Below are 18,130 nucleotides of genomic sequence, written 5' to 3' on the forward strand. Positions count from 1 at the left end.
ACTATTGTCTCTAAAATTTAGTTTAAAATTTTTTAATTTACGGTTTTGCATGTCGAAATGCCTTGTTGAAGACAGACGTCATATGAAAATTATCAGACTGGTTCAAACAGCCAGGAAAGCTATGGCAACTCAACATACATGTCAGATCTTGAGATGAAGGGGTTACATCAGCAGACCACACGTGGTCGACTCCTGTCAGCCAAGAACATGCTACAGTGGGCACGGCCTCGCAGAAACTGGACCACTGAAGATTGGAAAAACATTGACTGCTTGATGAATCTAGATTTCTACTGACATGCAGATGGTAGTCAGAATTTGAGAAAAAAAAAAACAAAAAACAAACAAACTACATTTCTGGTAGTTCAATGCTACAGATAAGGCTGCTGGTAACAGTGTGAGGAGTGTTTCTTGGCACACACCTAATAGTAATCAGCCAACATATTACTGCTTTAGATGTCCCATGTACTTCCCTTCATGGCCACAGTTTTACCCATCTTATAATGGCTACTGCGTACACGATGAACTGAGACTACTCTGGATGCCACTGAAGGTCCTACCCACTATGTTACCGTATGTTACCCTACGGCTGAACGTGCATTTGAACAGGGTATAAAACTGCATAAAATTGTAGCTCGGGACACTCCTTTTCAATACAGCTTCATTTTGAAACTGAGCTAGGCACTCGCCGCCACTTTTAATTGATTATATGTAATTTGGATATGGTAACTATATTTACCATAACTTATTTTGTCCTCAAAGAACTACTTATATGTATGCATTAACCGGTAATTCCGTAATTCCGAGTCAGTTTCACAAACCAAGATGGGAACAACTCCACCCCCCACCACGCGCGCCGGTGGGTGGGGCTCGCGCTTCTCAGGCTACACAAAGACGCAGATCTGGCGCGAAATAGCTGCCAGTGGGCTTGAGGGGTGCGGTTGGAAGTCGGTGCAGTGGTCGAGCCGGCCGTTGTAACTAGACACCCACTTTGTTTTCTTACTACTTTTATTGGTGGGAGTTAAGCGGCTTAAAACAAAGACCGCCGGAGTGCAGCGTTTTGTTGCCCCGCGAGCTTTTTTCCCCCTGGAGTTGACCGATTGTTCTCAAGCCGGACACGGCACGTCTTTGTCTTTCGCCTTTCCTAGGATTTATTCAGATTGCCTAGGTCGTCCATCAAATGAACTGGTAAGTAATCTCGACTCACTTTCTTCTTTAGGTAAGCGTATTCTAAATTTCGTTGATTTTTAAGTAGGTAACTTTTGACTCACGTGAATCTTCTGCAGTGTTTCCTGGTTCTTTGTAACTGCCTTGGTCCCAAGTGCTAGCCACAAATCTTCCCTCGCAATGCGGAAAATCTTAATTTTCGAAGGGAGTAGCTAGCTAACCCACACATTTCTTGTGTAACAATTTTATATTTAACTTATTTTGCACTCTAGTTCACTAGCTAGTGAAAGACGAATAGTAACGTTGCAGTACTGGTGTAGTTTCTTGTTAAGGTTGTTGCAGCAAGGCGCTGCCGTGTTCATTCACAGTGCACATGTGAGAATGGGTCTTATTCTCAGTGATCTGTGTAGTTTTAAGTATCATAATCCATAACTGCTGCCTGGCGTTCGGACGAAATTTAGTCATGTGCCATCTTTCTTCTTTTTTTTTTTACTCCAGATTGCGAAACTTCTGCTCGGATGGCTGGAATAAACCCTGTTGCGGCGTTGCAGGCGAACTGGGCTATGGAGCATGATCAGTATCAACACTACTTTTACGACGAGATGGACACAGAGGAGGACTACTTTAAATCCACAGCGCCGAGCGAAGATATCTGGAAGAAATTTGAGTTACTACCCACCCCGCCCATGTCACCCTCGAGGACATTCGATAGTGATACTTTATTCCCGTTACCGGCAGACCGGTTGGGGTGGGAACCGCCAAAGGTCGTAACGCTCGAGGAGGATTATGGTGGACCGTACAAAATCGATCCGCTGGACATTTTCGGAAATCTCAGCTCTATTGTTATAAAAGACTGCATGTGGAGCGGCTTTTCCGCGAGTCATCAGTTGGAAAAAGTTGGCTACAGCGAGAGACCACCGGTCACGTCTCAAATCAAACCCCCTACCGCCTCGCACACCGGTGTGAACACAGCACGAGTTCAGCGCGCCGCGCCGGGCACGCCCTTGACCAACACCCAGGCGACACGATGTGTGAATCCCACGGCAGTTCTCAGTCTCCCAGTTCTCCACGCTAAAAAACCGACCACGGCTTCCTCTGGCTCAGAGTCGCGTTCTGACTCCTCTGGTAAGAAAGGTCATGCAGAAAATGTAATTACAGGTAGCTGTGATGACAGGAAATTGTGCATGGTGTCTTTTTTGACCTTCCCTAGTGTTAAAACTTGTATTTTAAGGGAAACGTTCACTATAAACCAGTAATGTGTATTTTGGCACACTTTTTTATTTAGTTGGGTTTAACCTTCACACACGTGTGATGTCCTTTACCTCCTCCATATTAGTTATGTCATCTGAGTCTCAATGGATGGTGCAATACTGACAGCAAGCAGGTTATGGCAGAAACATTCTTTGAAAAACGCTCTGTTCTTGCACAAATTAATTCCCATAACATTTGTGATATGTAAGCAAAAGTGATACCACCCAAGGCCCCCTTTCTCTCTTGACACATGGTGTTGCTGTAACTGCACCTATATTCTCCGATACCACAAGCTTTAATTCAGGCTGTGGCGCTGTGTGCATGGCTGTGTCTGCGCTCTGCTAAGCACACGTCTTCCTGTCCCGCCCCCAGATGAGGACGAGGTGGACGTGGTGACCGTGGACGACCGTCCGCGGCGGGGTCGCCCCCCGGGCCGCCGCAGCCCTGTCACCATTGCTGTGAGTGCCGACCCTCATGGTCCATGTCCCAAACACTTCCACGTCTCCCTGCACCGGCAGCAGCACAACTACGCCGCTCCCTCGCCCGATTCAGATGGCGAGGATGGGTCGTCCCAGCCGCCCGGCAAGCGTCTCCGCCCAGGCCCCGGGGTGTCTCCGTCTCCGTCCTTGTCGCCACTCTCCTCGCCGGCCACCTCAGACTCGGAGGACTCGGCCGAGCAGAGGCGCAACTTCCTGGAGCGCAAGAGGCGGGATGACCTGCGCTCGCGCTTCCAGGCTCTGCGCAGCGAGATCCCGGGCCTCTCTGGTTCGACGAAGACTTCAAAAGTGGCCATCTTGACCAGCGCCACAGAGTACCTACTGCAGCTGCGTGCCCGCGAACGGCGGCAGGCGCATGAGAGAAAGAACCTTCGAGCCAGGCGGCACCAGCTGCTTCGCAAGATCAGTGCCCTCAAGAACCCCTGAGCTGCTTTTGGACTGGATCCAGCACACTGAGTCGGAGCGAATTTGCCAGGGAAGTGTGGTGGGATTGCACTGACTGCAGCATGACCCATGGATACAGACATGGGGGAGGGGGGGGGGGGGATAAAGGGGTGGAGGATGGTTGAAGCTTCAGGGAAGTTCTCACACCAGGTGAACTTTGCACCTTATGAACAGGAAGAGTTTTGGGAACGTCTGTCAGACCTCATTAGAATCGGACATCCGTCCTACCCATCATATGCTGTTTATGGTCGTGTGGACAGGAGGTTCTATCTTACTGAAACACCTCAGTATGTACTGTGTGTGCATTCTAGGTTGGGATCTGGTCCCTGCTCTTGTGCATGCGAGTGAACAGAGATGAACAAACTCAGGTGAAGAGAAGATGTTCATGCATGGCCCTCAGTGGAAAAATGGGGCCTGTATTCTGCTTCTTTTTTCTTTCTCCATGAGTGCCAGTATGGTTTTGATTTACCAATGTCAGTGGATGGTGTGTGGCAGTGCTGTTTTCAGAGGTCCATTTCTGAGTGATGGTAAAATGTGCTTTGCCCAAGATACCTCATTTATGTCTGTGTGCAGTCATAATGGCAGTAAGTTATGCACATGCACAGTATCTATAGAGTAAAGTATTGTCAGTGTGTGTGTGTATATAATGAGACTTTGCAGAAACTGTATTGTAATTACTTGATCTGGATGTTCCCTGGCCCCTCCTCCTGTATCTACCTAAGAACAAATTCTATTTTGCTTTAAAAAATAAAAAATAAATGCATTGGGGGAAAGCTAATGTATTGGTCTCGTGTTGTTGTTTTTTTTGGGCGTTGAACTGAAATCTATTGTTGCTCATGTGGTGGTGTGTGTTTTGAACAAAGGTAGTTATTACTATTGGCAGCTAATGAGATTCTACAGGGTTGCGGTTCCTGAATTTTCTCCACTGGCGTATTGAGCAGAATGTGTGTGTTTGTTTTTTTTTGTTTTTTTTTCCCCCATGTTGCTATCCTGATTGTGTGTTTTTGCACATTTAAGAGTCTAGGAGGAAGTGAAGTTAGTAATTTAAACACAGGTCAACTGAGGTTTTACAACTGCCCCCACCCCCGCCCCGCACAACCTGTTAGACACACGTTCCCTGTGAACACCACAAACCTGTTCTTCATATGGTGCTATGGCTGCAGTATGTTTAGTGGGGGTGCTGCTCGCAAAGGAGTTTTTGTCCCTATACTCAATCCCACTACCATCTTCTGTGTCAAACTAAAAATGGGTAATGTAGGTAGTTTACACCATAACCTACCTTGGTTCTTATACAGCTTGTCACCTGATATATTGATAAGGTGCTGGAGCACAGTGTTCTTTATAGTCAGAGACATAACCACTGGTTTGTGAATAAAACCATAACAAATTCTGTTACATAAGGTTGTGTTGCTCGTCGAAGTGAAATGAAATGGTCTCATCTGGACTAAGATTAAGCCCAGTTTAACACACCACAGCCATCTGGATAAAAATGGGCGCACTTGCACACGTATTCATCAGTTTTCTTTCATTTCAGCTGTGCTCTTAGAAATGAACGCAATTAACGAGTGGTCAGGACCTGCCTTGTTGAAAAAATAAAAAGTTGATTAATTGCATGTTGGCGACCGTTTTTTATCTTGACTTTAAAAATGAATATATGCGATTATCAAACACGACTGGCTGTTGCTAGTATTTAACTTTTTACTCAGCTGTTCATATTCTATGCCAATATAAATCGCGACAATAGCGGCTCAACCATGACGCGCTGGTGTTGGGCAGGGCCACTGTCGACGCTATGACAAATCAGTCATTAAACCGTTTGTGGTGTTACCACGGACAAGGGACGGTAGTCCGTTGCAACTCCTAATCTATATATGTTATGACAAGTTAAGTATTCCCTCATCAGTCTCCTGGGGCATCATACGGCTTTGTCATATATCCCAAATTAATTTGACGTGAACTTTTTAAAATCTGATTTTATATCAAGGCATCATATCAATATACTTTTGTTGCTACGTTAATGAACGGTCTGACCAACTCGTGCAAATGTTGATTTGATCAGTTCTTAATTACCATTATTGAAATTACAGTATACGTTTTCGTTCACTGACCTCTGAAAACAGGAAACAATATTTTTTTTCTCGTAGACTGCATTTTTGTGAATGACAAAGCGGTAAGACTTTTAAGGTTTTTTGGGGCGTCAAATATGTGAATTTGCAATTCCAAAGAAAGTGGAATAATGCCTTGACCCACGTACATACAATATATATTATCTTTTTCACTTGAATTAGCTGTGAAACAAACTTCCATTGCTAAAATGTTTATGCATCTTCACAATGTCATCTTTGTTTACAAACTAGAAAAAAAGGTCTATCGCTCGCTCTTAGTGTTAGCAGAATATTGTATTTGAACTGATTTTGTTTTGCATTTACAGCTTAATTGATGTTGAAATGTGCAGCTCAGAATCAGGTCTAGACACTGCATGTCTGACTGTGTGAGTGTGCATGTGTGTGCATGTCTGCAATTCCGGAGTGAGCAGCTGTTGCTTTGTGTGAATGTGTTGTCTATTGCCTGATCAATAGAGAAAGGTCCTCAATGGAATTCAGAGCTTGTTGCAGGCTTCTTGGTGACGTCATTTGCATCCTCCCACTCTGTGTTTTGATTGGTCAATAAAGTTGTAGCTCAAACACTGGCAGTGAAAGATTGGTGAAGGTAATTGATTTAGGGAGAGAGGGCGTGGTCTTTGTCTGCCTTGTGGAGGGGGCTCCAGCAGGGACTCCATAGTTGAAATGAAATGAGTTTGGGGTGTGGCCATGCAGGAGCATACTTTTACGTGATTGTACGTATGATGATGCATGTACGTAGAAGTTTGAATATTTTGTATGAGTGTGAAAATAGGTCAGGGGTGAGCAGTTAAAGTTTTAAAGCCGCAGTATCTGGTGTAATTATAACTGAAATCATGTGCAGATGATGTGATCTGTCTCTAATGAAGTATTCTACTGGCCATTGACACTCATAGAACTCCTGCGTGAGAAAGTGAAAAAAGAGTGCAATTCTTTAATTCCTGGTGTTGGTTTTGTTTCGAATTGGTGTTACTAGTCTGCACATCTTAATCATGGCTTTTGCTGTCTTAATCTCTTTAATTCTCCTCAAAATGTCTTTAAACTGTCCTCTTTGTGTTGGGCTGCTTAGGAGAGTGTGTTTTTTGTGGATGGAAGGTACTGTGTCGCTGTATCTGTAGAATAAGAGTGTGTTATAAAAGAGCTGCACCGACTAAAATCTACACAAATACAGCATAATCATATTACATACTATGTCTCCTTTCTCTCCTTCCCCATCATTCTTCCTGTGAAATCAGCCCTTCCGCAAACCACAGCTGTTCCACTGCCTCTCGACTCTCCATAAAGCGTAACTTTCCTCTGTGTATGTTTACACGTACTGCATATAACTGGCCCGGGCAAATTCTCCATTTATAATAAAGGTAGTCGTACACAGTGTGTGGGTCTGACCAGTCCACAATCAATAATAAATTAATACATTTAGGTAAATGTTTGAGCCTATCTTTATTTACTTTTGTCTTTCGTATTGTTATTTGGATTACATTGAGATGGGGTGTAACCTATTTTGACTGTTGACTGTTATATTTTAAAAACCCAGGGAATACTTTCATGCTTTAGAAAATATATTACTCTACTATTTTGACTGGTTCATTTCCACTTTCTTCGGTAGCTATTCTGCTAGTGTGCAGTAGTAAGATAGCGTGCCCTCTAGTGTACAGGAGATGCAGCACGTTAAAACGGAACCGGTTAATGAATGCCTTGCTGAACATGACGGAAATCTGGGATGAGATATTTTTACATTCCTATAGGAGGGGTTGAGTAATAACGGAATACATGTAACGGCGTTACGTAATCAAGATACAAAAGCGGTAATGGTATTCCGTTACAATTACAGATTAGATTACTGGTACATTTTAGAAATATGGTGATTACTAGCAGGATTAAATACATTATAATTTATGAAGGATCACGGTCGTTACTCTTAGGCCTACACTGCATGTTACTCATGTTTTAGGCGTATATTAGAATCAAAGTACAGATTTACAGAAAAACTCAACAACGAACCAACTGATTTAATTTGGCTGTTGATGGGTCGTATAGGGTCATGTTTATCATGGAGGATTTACCGTGCATGTAGTTTACCATGCGTTTTCATGCTTATTGGCTCGTTCACATGTCTATTTCTGGATCGACCACTAGTATTGCACGAAAACTGGAACTGGAAGGTTGTGGAACTGGAAGACTATTGGAAGGTTCATATTACACCCCGCCTGTTTTGTAATACTCTGCCAAGCAGTGTCTGTAATTGGTTAAAGCCGACGCGTTTAAATTTGAAATTTGCCCGACGGTTGGTTTGCTCATATACGCTTCCAGAAAAGTGAAAAGTCTGAATGAGTGAGCGTTGTCGATTCCTGAAGAAAAATATATACACCATTGCTGCTTTTGCTGAATGAGGTGGGTCTACCAACAAACTTTGTTCCGTCATTGTCGCTGAATGAGGCCAAGTAAAACTATATGCGCAATTAGTGCAGCAAATCTGTTGATGTTAATTAGTTAGCTAGCGTTACAATATCTTGGGTAGCGTTTGTTGTTGGTCATCTTCCCAGCATCGAATGATTCATCTTTATTGAGTCGTCTTTGTAATTCGCTAGCTAGGTTAACTAACTAGATAACTAAATTTTAGTTAGGTTAACAAAGCTATCGCTAGTCATAGCTGGCTAGTTAAGTTGTGGTAACGTGACTAGCTATTTCATTCAGGGACCCTTATGTCAGAGAATGGTTTATTCGCTGATCTCAAGCACTAATCAGATAATGCGATAAAATGGTTAGGTTAGTTAGCTAAGATAGGTTAGCCGTGTCTTGCGGTATGTTTGTATTGCTAGTTCAGACGATTAAAGATGAGTTCACTTTAAATTGATACTACGCAAAATGGTAGCAACTAACGCTAACTATCTCCGAGTTTACTATCTTGACTAACGCTAGCGTTAGCTAACTAAACTTCTTTTCAAAAACAGTCACCGTTATTTCAAATTTCAAAACGTTTACTCTCTGGTTAGCTTAGCTTTAAATCAGTTTAACCGGGTGCGTAACACAATAGCTACGTTAGCATATGTAGACAGTTGGATAACAGTTAAGATGGGTTACATATTTAGCATTTATCCCTTCAAATAAAGGGAGGCGACATACTTGACGACTTGTAGGTTAATAATTTGGCCTCATTCAAGCAATAACGTTAGTTAACAGTAATTTAGTTATCCTAGATAGCCACAAGTCTTTTGATTAATCTGACTTGCCTTTGAATTGTATCATAACAGTACCATGTTGGTATATTTATTTGCAATGATCTATTTAACTATTTAAATAGATCCATGTAGTCAAAATGTTGATTGACATGCTAAATGACGGAATTTGAAATTGGTGTTTTGCTCGGCAAATTCATTTGTTGAGCCCACTTGATGGAAATCTAGGGACCACGGAGAGAAATTGCACAATTGGTATTTTTTTCTCCTCATCCTTTTTCTCAGCTGTCATGATGACAGGATCGGAATTGTGACCAGTAGTTAGTTTTGCCTTGCTGGTGTGAATGACAATGCAGTGTACGCTGCTTATGGTAGAACGACTTAGATGGACCGTTAACTTGCCACGTTTTCCTTGCTTTATCCCCAGGGTTTCCATTAAAGGCATGGTTCACTTCCACAGGCGGTCTTTTTCCTTCCGTGTTTTCACTTATGACGTTTTTGGACAAAGCTCCACTTTAGCTCCACTTGCAGCTTTTACTGTATTTTGCCGGAAACACGTCAATAGCCATCGGTACCACATATCAGCTTACTGACGTAAGATCCATTTGACCTAACTGTGCACAGTGGACTTGCAGTTGCTAACGCTAGGTTTTCTGTTAATGGTTTTTCTGTTACAGAGAAGCGGGAAGAGGAGGGGGCTTTTTTAATAAACGTATTTTGCGTCCCAATGAAGCTGTGTAACGTTAACTTATTCATTTGCTTATGTTGACCAATGTGCACACAATTAATAAATGGGCATAATGTTCTTGTAGTGTGTTCATTTGGACCTACAATCACTCTACCCAGTGTGACACTCATTCCAAAAGAACTTAACACAGCCAACTCTTAGGCACATGTGAGACCAGTTGGGACCTATTCATGATTCTTGTCATTTCTGCCAGTGTTGCTCTGTACAGCACTTCACTGCTGTTTGCTTGAGGTGTGAGACTTTAGGCTTATCAGTAAACCCAGCTTGTTAGTGTACAGTGAGTGCCAAAAAGGGAGTGGCCCTTTTCATGAGATGTCACCCCCATGCTTCAGTCACAGTTTGCTTCTTGCTTCTTTTTTTTTCCCCCCCCCCTCTCCTCCTCACTTCCCTCTCCCTCCCAGTATGAGTTCAGTGGTGGTAAATGATGAGAATCAGGGAGTGTGTTCAGTACGGAAGTCCATCACATCCGAAACCACTGGTGACATATTTGCTCTCAATCAGCCCACTGGCAGGCCTTCCATCCTGCGCCAGTCGCAGGCTGAAAACCTCAAAAACTTTCCCAAAGGAGTAAAGGTAGGCTTTTACATCTTTCACTTGGACTGCCAACTGTTTGAGATGCCGTCTTTGTCTCTGGGATTGTGATCTGTTATCTATCTCCATTAATTTTTTTCCCTCTCTCTCCCGTTGCATGACAAATGCCTGTCTTTGCTAAACTTGACCCACTTGTTTTGTTTATTGCTGTTTTTGTAGTCATTTTGTTCTATTTGTGTAATCCACTCTCATTGTGCCTGGGCTCTGTCTGGGTCCCAACCTTCATTTAAAAAAAAAAAAAAGAAAAACAGTTTGAAATGGATATTGCAGGCAAGGTTGAGCCTCTAGGCATTTTTTTTCTGTAGTCAGAATGTTCCTTTTTGATCATAATTGGTTCTGCTGTTTCTCCAGGTTTGTTTCCAAACTCCACTCCGAGATCCAGTCACTAGGAAGATTATGTCCCCCAGCCGTGTTGGGAAAATGGACTCTATGGATGACTGTACTCAGGCACTGGAGTCGCTCTCTCTGAGCGTGCCTACCGAGTAAGCATTTAACCTGTTCCCTACACTTCTGAGCCCTTGCTAACATTACCGTGCACTCCAAGTCAGTGGTGTCAAACTAATTCAAAATGATTAGGCAAATTACATTCACACAATTTGGTGTGGACTCCCAAATGTACTTGATCAGCTAATATGTATTTGATGTTCTATGTTCTTTTACTGACTTTGCAATGGAGCTATGAAGATGGTCCAGCTAATTATCTAGAGCCTTTTTGCCATGTTTATTTTCTGTATATACTTATTTAAAACTAAATGCAGCAAGTGTGTGACGATTTAGATAACAGATGTGATAATGTGCTTTAGGACACGCCTTCAAAAGACATAAATGACTTATTTTTAGAAATTAGCAACATTTGCATTGGCTTGGAAGCTGGAAGTTGTAGTTATTTTTTAAATTAAATTGGTAAATACGGGAACTAATGCTAACTGTTTAGTAACATAAGGTGACTAGCCAAGTTACCTGTGATGAGTGTTTTTCCCCAAATTCTATGGACCAGCTAATGTCATGTTATATTTGAATAAAAATTTCAGCAAGTAGCTGAGACTTTCTGAAATATCCAATACCTGGCAGTCACGGTGTACCAAAGACTATGCCTATCCGTCCCCCATAATGGAGCCCAAAATGCTCATTTTGTGTGTGTGTGTGTGGTGTTTTGTTTTTAAAGAACATCTCTGCAATGTGGTCCTGTGGCTCCATTTGATGGCCCGGGTAAGAATTACACTCCCTACCCTGATGACGACATGCCCATTAAAGGCAAAGGAGGCTACGTCATTGACTTTGACAACCTGGAGTCCATGAATCCCTTTCAAGGGTCCAGTGCGGTGGTTTTGTCTCCACCCAAGCCTTCTGTTATATCAAGTACAACTGAGCCAGAACAACATGTTGTTTTTTCATCAACATCTGTGCATGAGGAGGTGGTGAGATTTCCAGAAAAACCTGGTCAGACAGACATGGCTCTGGATGAGACTCTCCCTTTCACTCCGTCTGTGGAGAATTCCCTGGCAGATCTTTCAGTAGACAGATCGGACACCACAGTGATCATTGAACCAAAGAATTCTGTAACACCAGCCATGGATCACAGCAGCACTGAGGCTGAGACTCTGGAAATTGCCAAGCAAGCTCCCACCTCAGACAGTTGTCTTATTAAAGAGGACCCTTCAGAGGCTGTAGATTCACCATTGCCCCCTAAAGGGTCATACAAAATTGACTTGGATGATCTTGACTCTTTCAATCCATTTCAGACTGGTGGCTCAAAGATCCAGAACTCTCCTCCTCTTGGCAGGAAAGTACTGGTCAATAAGTCCCCACCTTACAAAACAGAAGATGAGGTGTCTGAGCCTAAGAAGGAAGCTGATGCATCTGCCCCACAGCTCCTTCATGCTGTCCCAGAGGAGAAGCCCAACGATGCTGAGATGCTCTCAGCTACTTTTCAAGCTAAAGACAGCCACGTGCTACTGGAGTTTAACTCTGATGGTGCTGATGTCAAACGCAAGCCGCCCCCCAAATGTCTCGGTGTGAAGAGACCCCCAGCCTCCAAGCCAGCCACCAAAAAAAACACCTCTGCTCTGGCTGAGAAGAAAACTCTAGAAGTCAAACTCAAACCCGAAACCAGCGATCCAACGAATGACCGTGCACCTGTAGACGTCCCTGTTGCAAGAGGTGCTTACAGTTTTGACTTTGATAAGTTTGATGACCCCAACTTTAACCCATTTGGAACGTCTGCAAAGATGGGGAACTCTCCCCCTCATGAAGAGCAGAGTGATATGAATCTGGTTGCCCCATCACAGGCTGAGGCACAGCAGCCTGACACCCCCACGCAGTCCCACCAACTTCCTGATCAGCATGTGGAAAACAGCAGACCCAGGTCGGTATCTGAATGGGTCGCACAAGCTCCCTCCCATACTAGCCATATGATCTCCAACAAATGCACATTGATGGGTTGGTGTGCTTTGTGGGAGGCTTATGAAGTCTGTAGATGTACTCTTGACAGATTTTTGGATTGTCGTTTATCATTCTGGACCAGTATATAGTCAGATACTAGCATTATAATATTGGTGTCACTGTTGCATACTGCATGCCCAACCAAACTTGAGGAAACTCAATATGGCCAGTTTAGTAAATTGACATTTGAGCTTAAATGATGCCATAGAGGTAGGTTACATGGTCTGGCCTTTAACCCAGCATGTTCACTTTGCTGTGGGTAGATAAAACTGTAATACCAGCCATCTTCACTGCTTGTAATCTGGTCAATAAAGAGCTATGTAGCGTGTAGGTTCCAAAAGTTCACTGCTGTGCTTTAGACCAATTTGATGCATTTAAGAGTTGGCATGGGTTGGTGACAATTGTTTGTGTAGCTGTGTTTCAGGAGTCAACTTTGAGCGGTATTTTCACCACCTGGGTTGACCACTTGTATATTAAAACCAGCACGTGTTCAAAGCCACCCTGAACTGCAGTTTTTTCTGTAAGTTGTTTGTGTAGTGCTAAAGACTTGTTAACTTTCTCTTTTAAACAGCTTTCGTCTCTGCGATGATGAAAAGACTGCTGAGAATGAACCATCTCTGACTAAGGTCAGTGATCCTTTTTTGAGTATAACTTTCTTCAACTCTAGCCAATTGACTGTCACCAGCATTGACTATGCATTTCCCCATTGCAGCCAGAGGTAGAGGCAATGCCTTGCACAGCCGCCCAGAGTGACGTACCCCATAGCCCAACCAGTCATAAGCCAATAGCCAGAGTGGTGTCCCCAGAGCTCCGCCCATGCAGCCAGCGTGCTGAATTTGACACAGTTGCAGCTGATGAGGAGTTTGTGCCTGGCTCCATTTGTAAGTGTTCTGCAGGGCTGCTCTGTGTGAAAGTCTTTGCCAAATTTACAGAGTAACTGATTTGTTACCTCCTGCTTCTGTAGTCATGCCTACCGACTTTGACGGACAGATTGATTATTTGGAGCAGTTTGGGTGCACCGCAGTAAGTAGCTATTGGCTTGCTTTCTTTGTTATATTTTTATACATGTAGTTTCCAGAGAAATATTGTCATAATATATTCTTGTCTTAATTTGAACTGGTGACTTTCTCTACTCCTCTGACCCGTGTGTGTGTGTGTGTGTGTGTGTAGTTTAAGGAGTCTGCTCTGCGTAAACAGTCCCTTTATTTGAAGTTTGACCCACTGTTGAAGGAAAGCCCTAAGAAAGCTGCAGCTGACAACCACAGCTCTGCATTCAGCCTCCCACGGCCCTCTCTTGCCATCCGGTCAGTCCCTACTCACACAGGCACAGACGCATGCCTGATTTATTACTGAGAGGATCTGAACAAAGTGTCTGTTGCAGGATGATGGAAGCAGCTAGGTCTGAGGTGAGGCAGAAATGTCAACAGGAAAGTACAAAGCTACTGGATGATTTCCCTCCACCAGTAAGCTTCCACCTTCCTCTGCCCACCCACACACGCCTCCCCTCTCTCTCTCTGGGTTCTCATTTAACTGCTACAGTCATGGGTGGGACAGAAAGGTGCTACATTAGCACTATGGCTAGCAGCTAAGAAACAGTGGCTGATTGGGCTGACCGTGACAGCAGTGATTGTATTGGAACCTGGCTCACTGCTAATTCATCCATATGTGAATGAGTCGTTTGCCTCATCTTCCAATATGTCATAAAAGCTGTCCAATCAGGATGTGGCCATATCCATATTACTTTTGTTTACATCTTTGGTTCAATAATGAATGTCAATGAGAGCCAAGCAAAGCATGACTGAAATGTAACAATGTAGTTGGCTATCATTTTCTGCTTTGGTCCGAACCAAGGGAACTGAACTTCAAATATGAACGAACCCTGAGTTAGTCCTCTGTACTTCTGTACTTCTTGTAATTGTCTGTAGGATATCATCCTTCTTATGTGGATTTTAATTATTTCACTAAACATTCTGATGGAAAAAGCCAGCACTAGAATTGGGTGTTAATGGTGGACTGACGTCTTGATCTGAGAAACGGCATACAACCTCTGCCTCACACACATGCATGTTTAAGATATCTTCAGAAACCTCTGGTTGTATAGGCTTTCATATCTGTGTGTGCATTTGTACTGTACTGTCATTGAATTCGTGCCTGAAATGGCTTGTGTATGTAGGCTGACACACCAGTAATGAAGGATCCCACTGTGCTGGACCTGCTGGTGCCCACCTTCAAACAGGCGCAGAAGAGTGAGGACTTCATTGTTGATGTTCTAAAGTACAGTGAGAAGGACATGGATGCTGCCATGGAGAGGGCCCGTAAACAGGTCAGTACACGCACGTATGCCAGAGACCTTTATAATACCAGTGGAAAGCTCATAAATCCAAATGGCCTCTGTATCGCAACAAAACCTTCCTTTTAGGAAAAAAGATCCAATTGTCTTGTCTGTAAAGGAGTAACTGCGAAAATGCTAGGCTTGTATTATAAGGTCGGTGCTGCCGAGTCTGTCGTCCTTGTTATGGAGATGTGCACATGTGTAGAAGCTGGAACAACTGGAAAAAATACATTTTTGTGTGCTATGGAACATGACCTCAGTTTGTCATTATTTTCAGCTTGTACCTGAAGCTTCAAAATGGTTATTTGAAACGATATTTCAGGTATTCAGTCTCTCCCTATTCAGAGATGCAGGAACCTGGTCTTGTATGGCATGAAATAACTACCTGGCATTGCTGGATAGACTTGCCTATAAGAACATTTCGTGTATACACACAGTGACGGTCTTCTCAGAAGTGGTGATAGATACTGGCTTTTCTGCTTCAGGCTTGAAGGTCCATTTTTCAAATGAAATATTGACTTAAGATGACTTGAACCATTTTGCTTGTGCTACTAGAATGCTACAATACAGACTACACTGGATTGTGTGTAAATGGCAGTGAAAGGGGTTGGCCTCAGTGTGCTATTACTGCAGTGGTTTGGTTTAGGGTGGGCGTGGTGTTTGTTTTTAATTTAAATAAGCTAGTGCATGAGCTTAAAAATAATAGCAGTGTGTTTTTCTTGCAGGCTGAGGAGAAGGAGGAAGGGCTCAAAATGCAGATAGAGAAGTTGCATCTGGATAACCAGCACATGATGTAAGCCATGTTCATTCATTCACCCATTTCCTAAGGGTCTGTTCAGTGCACCTGGGTGTATGGATTTACCCGCATGCAGTTGAAAAGGAATTTTATTTCCACCCCCAAGGTTCAAGGTGTCGGAGTGTGAGGCCTTCATTTCTCAAAGCACAGGTAAGTTGATGTTCCTTTGAAGCCTATTGGTTTAATAGATGTAGAATTTGACTTGGCTGCCGTCTATCCATTTTAAGTTACGTGGGTTTATGTATGTGCAGCTGCACACAAACAGAAGGAAGAGCTGGCCAAGGTTGAGCTGAGTAAGCTCTTTCAGGAGAAGCAGCAGCTGGCCAAAGACCTCAACGACATGGAACGCTCCTTCTCTAATGTTCTCAGACGCCTAGACAAATGCAAGGAGGTCTTCGAGGGCTTCAAGAAGGTGCTCTTACCTTGCTCGTGAGCCTTTCAAGCACTTTATGCACTTTGTACCATTTAAAGGTTGGGTGCACTCTAAGTACTTTTAAGTAGGGGCGTTGTTTTCTCAATTTTTGGGGAGTTAGGGTGTGGTGTTTGATTTAGTAGTAGTGCTTGTTCAGGGAGGGTAGTTAATCACCCTGGACAGTTTGGCTTTATTTTCTTAATTTCTAAGAGATTTGCCAATACTCTTTTTATTATTAAATCAATTTTCATCTGGACAGAAGGACAAAATAGTGTCAGATGAAGAATGAATCTTATTCATGTGCATGAGCAGTCAAATTGACTAGCAGCTATGTACAGCATGTTAACCATGAAAAAAGACTTGCCCATTTTAAAAATAATGGGGGGAGGGGGAAATGTGGCTTAATAAATGTTGCTATGGTTGGCATGCTGCCACAAGAAACACTGGCTAAAGTCTGTGTCTGTTTGTGTCTAGAATGAGGAGACTCTGAAGCAGTGTGCCCAAAACTACCTTGCTAGGCTGCAGAAGGAGGAGCAGCGCTACCAGATGTTAAAATCTCATGCAGAGGAGAAAATCGACCAGTAATAACCACCTATCCTTGTTTCCCTCCTGCTCCATGGCTAGATTTGACCCCTTCAATCTTTCTGTTAGATGTCCTGAGGCTGTGCTGTGCACATCTACACTACGTTTTTGACTTGAGTTCACTCCCATTTTAACTCTTCCGATCGGCTAATCCTGGTCTTTTGGCCATATGAAAGTTAGGTTTGTAAGTGGTCTTGGGGTTGGAAGATTTGCAGGGTGATATGTCCAGGTTAGGCCCATTGGAAGACTGTGGGATTGGCATTAAGGGTAACGGCTTGCATCATTGACTCATGCTGTTTAGAGACACCTTAATCCCTTTACCGTGCAGAAGCGCACATGAAAGTAAGAGGCTTTGTGGGGTTTGTGCCTGTGTCCAGGGCGAATAAGGAGATTGCTGAGGTCCGCTCCAAGCTGTCAGCTGAAGTGTCTACCCTTCAGGTCCAGCTCAGGAGGGAGCAGCTCAAAGTACAGTCGTTGGAGAAGAACCTGGAGCAAAAGGTACCTGTTAACTACAGAGCTGAAATGCAGACACTGAGAGGACTTCAGCAGAACACACTGAGCAGTTATGGGGTGTTTCTCTGATTTGCAAAAACACTAGTGGAATGAACTCTCTACTGTTCCAGTTTTGAATTTGTGCCATCCTCTGAAAGTGTAGTTATTGAATATATCCACTGTTTTGCAGAACTGAAATCTAGAATGGTGGGATTTAGGCTGATGTACTCCTATCTTTTGATAGGACAGGTGATTCCACCTGAATACAGGTTAAGATTTGCTAGTTTGAGCTGTAGCTCTAAGGTGTTGCTTATTCTTTTCCTTTTTTTTTTTTTTTCCTCAGGCAAAGGAGGTGGAAGATGTGACCAAGCTGTGTGATGAACTGATTATGAAAGTGCAAAAGCAATGAATTTAATCTGATCTACATGTGTTTGTCCTTTTTTTTTTTTGTTGTTGACTAAATAAAGTACTGTTTTTTTGTTTGTTTTTTTTATGGTGCTCATAGTGGATTTGTCTTGTCTTGAAGTTTCATTCTTACAATACTCAGACAACATAGTTGCTCATAGGTGTTTGTTTGTTTTGTTTTTTTTCCCCCTGGGTTGAGGGAAAGTGGGGAAACCTTGTAACATATAAGATGAGATTGGGTAGTAGACAATTGACTATATACAACTCAAACTGGGGGGGGGGGAGAGGAGAGTACTGGTCAATGAAAGGGGTGTTCCAATACTAATTATGCTATGAGGACATTATTCACCCTAGTGGTGCGTGTGTTTGTTTTTTGTTTTGTTTTTTTTGTTTGTTTTTTTCCCCCCCTCCTCACCCTTCTGTATCATGGAAATGGAGTAGTTCCAGTGATGGATACATGTAGACTTTTACCATGACTAAAGAAATACACAATGTAAACTCAAATATGGGTAGAATGAGTTTCTGAAGTGGATTTTTGTACCTACAGTGAGTAAATTGAGTATAACGTAATAAATTGCTTTCTTTGGTTGTAGATCCGGTTTACTAGGTTTTTTCGCTTTCATCAACGTCGTTGGAGGAAAATCTATTCTCCAGTGCAGCAGGTGGCGCTACCAAAAG

The 18,130-nt window shown here is 43.1% G+C and overlaps 2 protein-coding genes across 2 annotated transcripts; both read left to right on the forward strand.

Moving 5' to 3' along the window:
• Positions 1-898: 898 nt before the first annotated feature.
• Positions 899-3,456, forward strand: mycla (MYCL proto-oncogene, bHLH transcription factor a). Its single transcript, XM_027031268.2, has 3 exons — positions 899-1,185; positions 1,663-2,289; positions 2,788-3,456. The coding sequence occupies exons 2-3, from the start codon at positions 1,683-1,685 to the stop codon at positions 3,336-3,338; spliced, it is 1,158 nt and encodes a 385-aa protein (XP_026887069.1). The 5' UTR covers positions 899-1,185; positions 1,663-1,682; the 3' UTR covers positions 3,339-3,456.
• Positions 3,457-7,751: 4,295 nt separating this feature from the next.
• tacc3 (transforming, acidic coiled-coil containing protein 3) lies at positions 7,752-18,044 on the forward strand. The gene is made up of 16 exons (XM_027030140.2): positions 7,752-7,867; positions 9,802-9,973; positions 10,343-10,473; positions 11,157-12,356; positions 13,005-13,059; positions 13,146-13,314; positions 13,398-13,456; positions 13,604-13,737; positions 13,815-13,896; positions 14,607-14,756; positions 15,491-15,558; positions 15,668-15,711; positions 15,813-15,973; positions 16,448-16,554; positions 16,933-17,053; positions 17,391-18,044. The coding sequence occupies exons 1-16, from the start codon at positions 7,863-7,865 to the stop codon at positions 17,454-17,456; spliced, it is 2,724 nt and encodes a 907-aa protein (XP_026885941.2). The 5' UTR covers positions 7,752-7,862; the 3' UTR covers positions 17,457-18,044.
• Positions 18,045-18,130: the final 86 nt, after the last annotated feature.

Source organism: Electrophorus electricus, chromosome 11, assembly GCF_013358815.1.
Source record: "Electrophorus electricus isolate fEleEle1 chromosome 11, fEleEle1.pri, whole genome shotgun sequence".
NCBI classification, from domain to species: domain Eukaryota; kingdom Metazoa; phylum Chordata; class Actinopteri; order Gymnotiformes; family Gymnotidae; genus Electrophorus; species Electrophorus electricus.

Bases quoted from the DNA above. Each gene is read 5' to 3' on its own strand.
- mycla (XM_027031268.2), top strand. From the start codon at position 1,683: ATGGCTGGAATAAACCCTGTTGCGGCGTTGCAGGCGAACTGGGCTATG. The intron at 2,290-2,787 runs GTAAGAAAGGTC...TCCCGCCCCCAG, and splicing joins GTCGCGTTCTGACTCCTCTG to ATGAGGACGAGGTGGACGTG.
- tacc3 (XM_027030140.2), top strand. The intron at 14,757-15,490 runs GTCAGTACACGC...TTTTTCTTGCAG, and splicing joins TGGAGAGGGCCCGTAAACAG to GCTGAGGAGAAGGAGGAAGG. The intron at 15,559-15,667 runs GTAAGCCATGTT...TCCACCCCCAAG, and splicing joins CTGGATAACCAGCACATGAT to GTTCAAGGTGTCGGAGTGTG.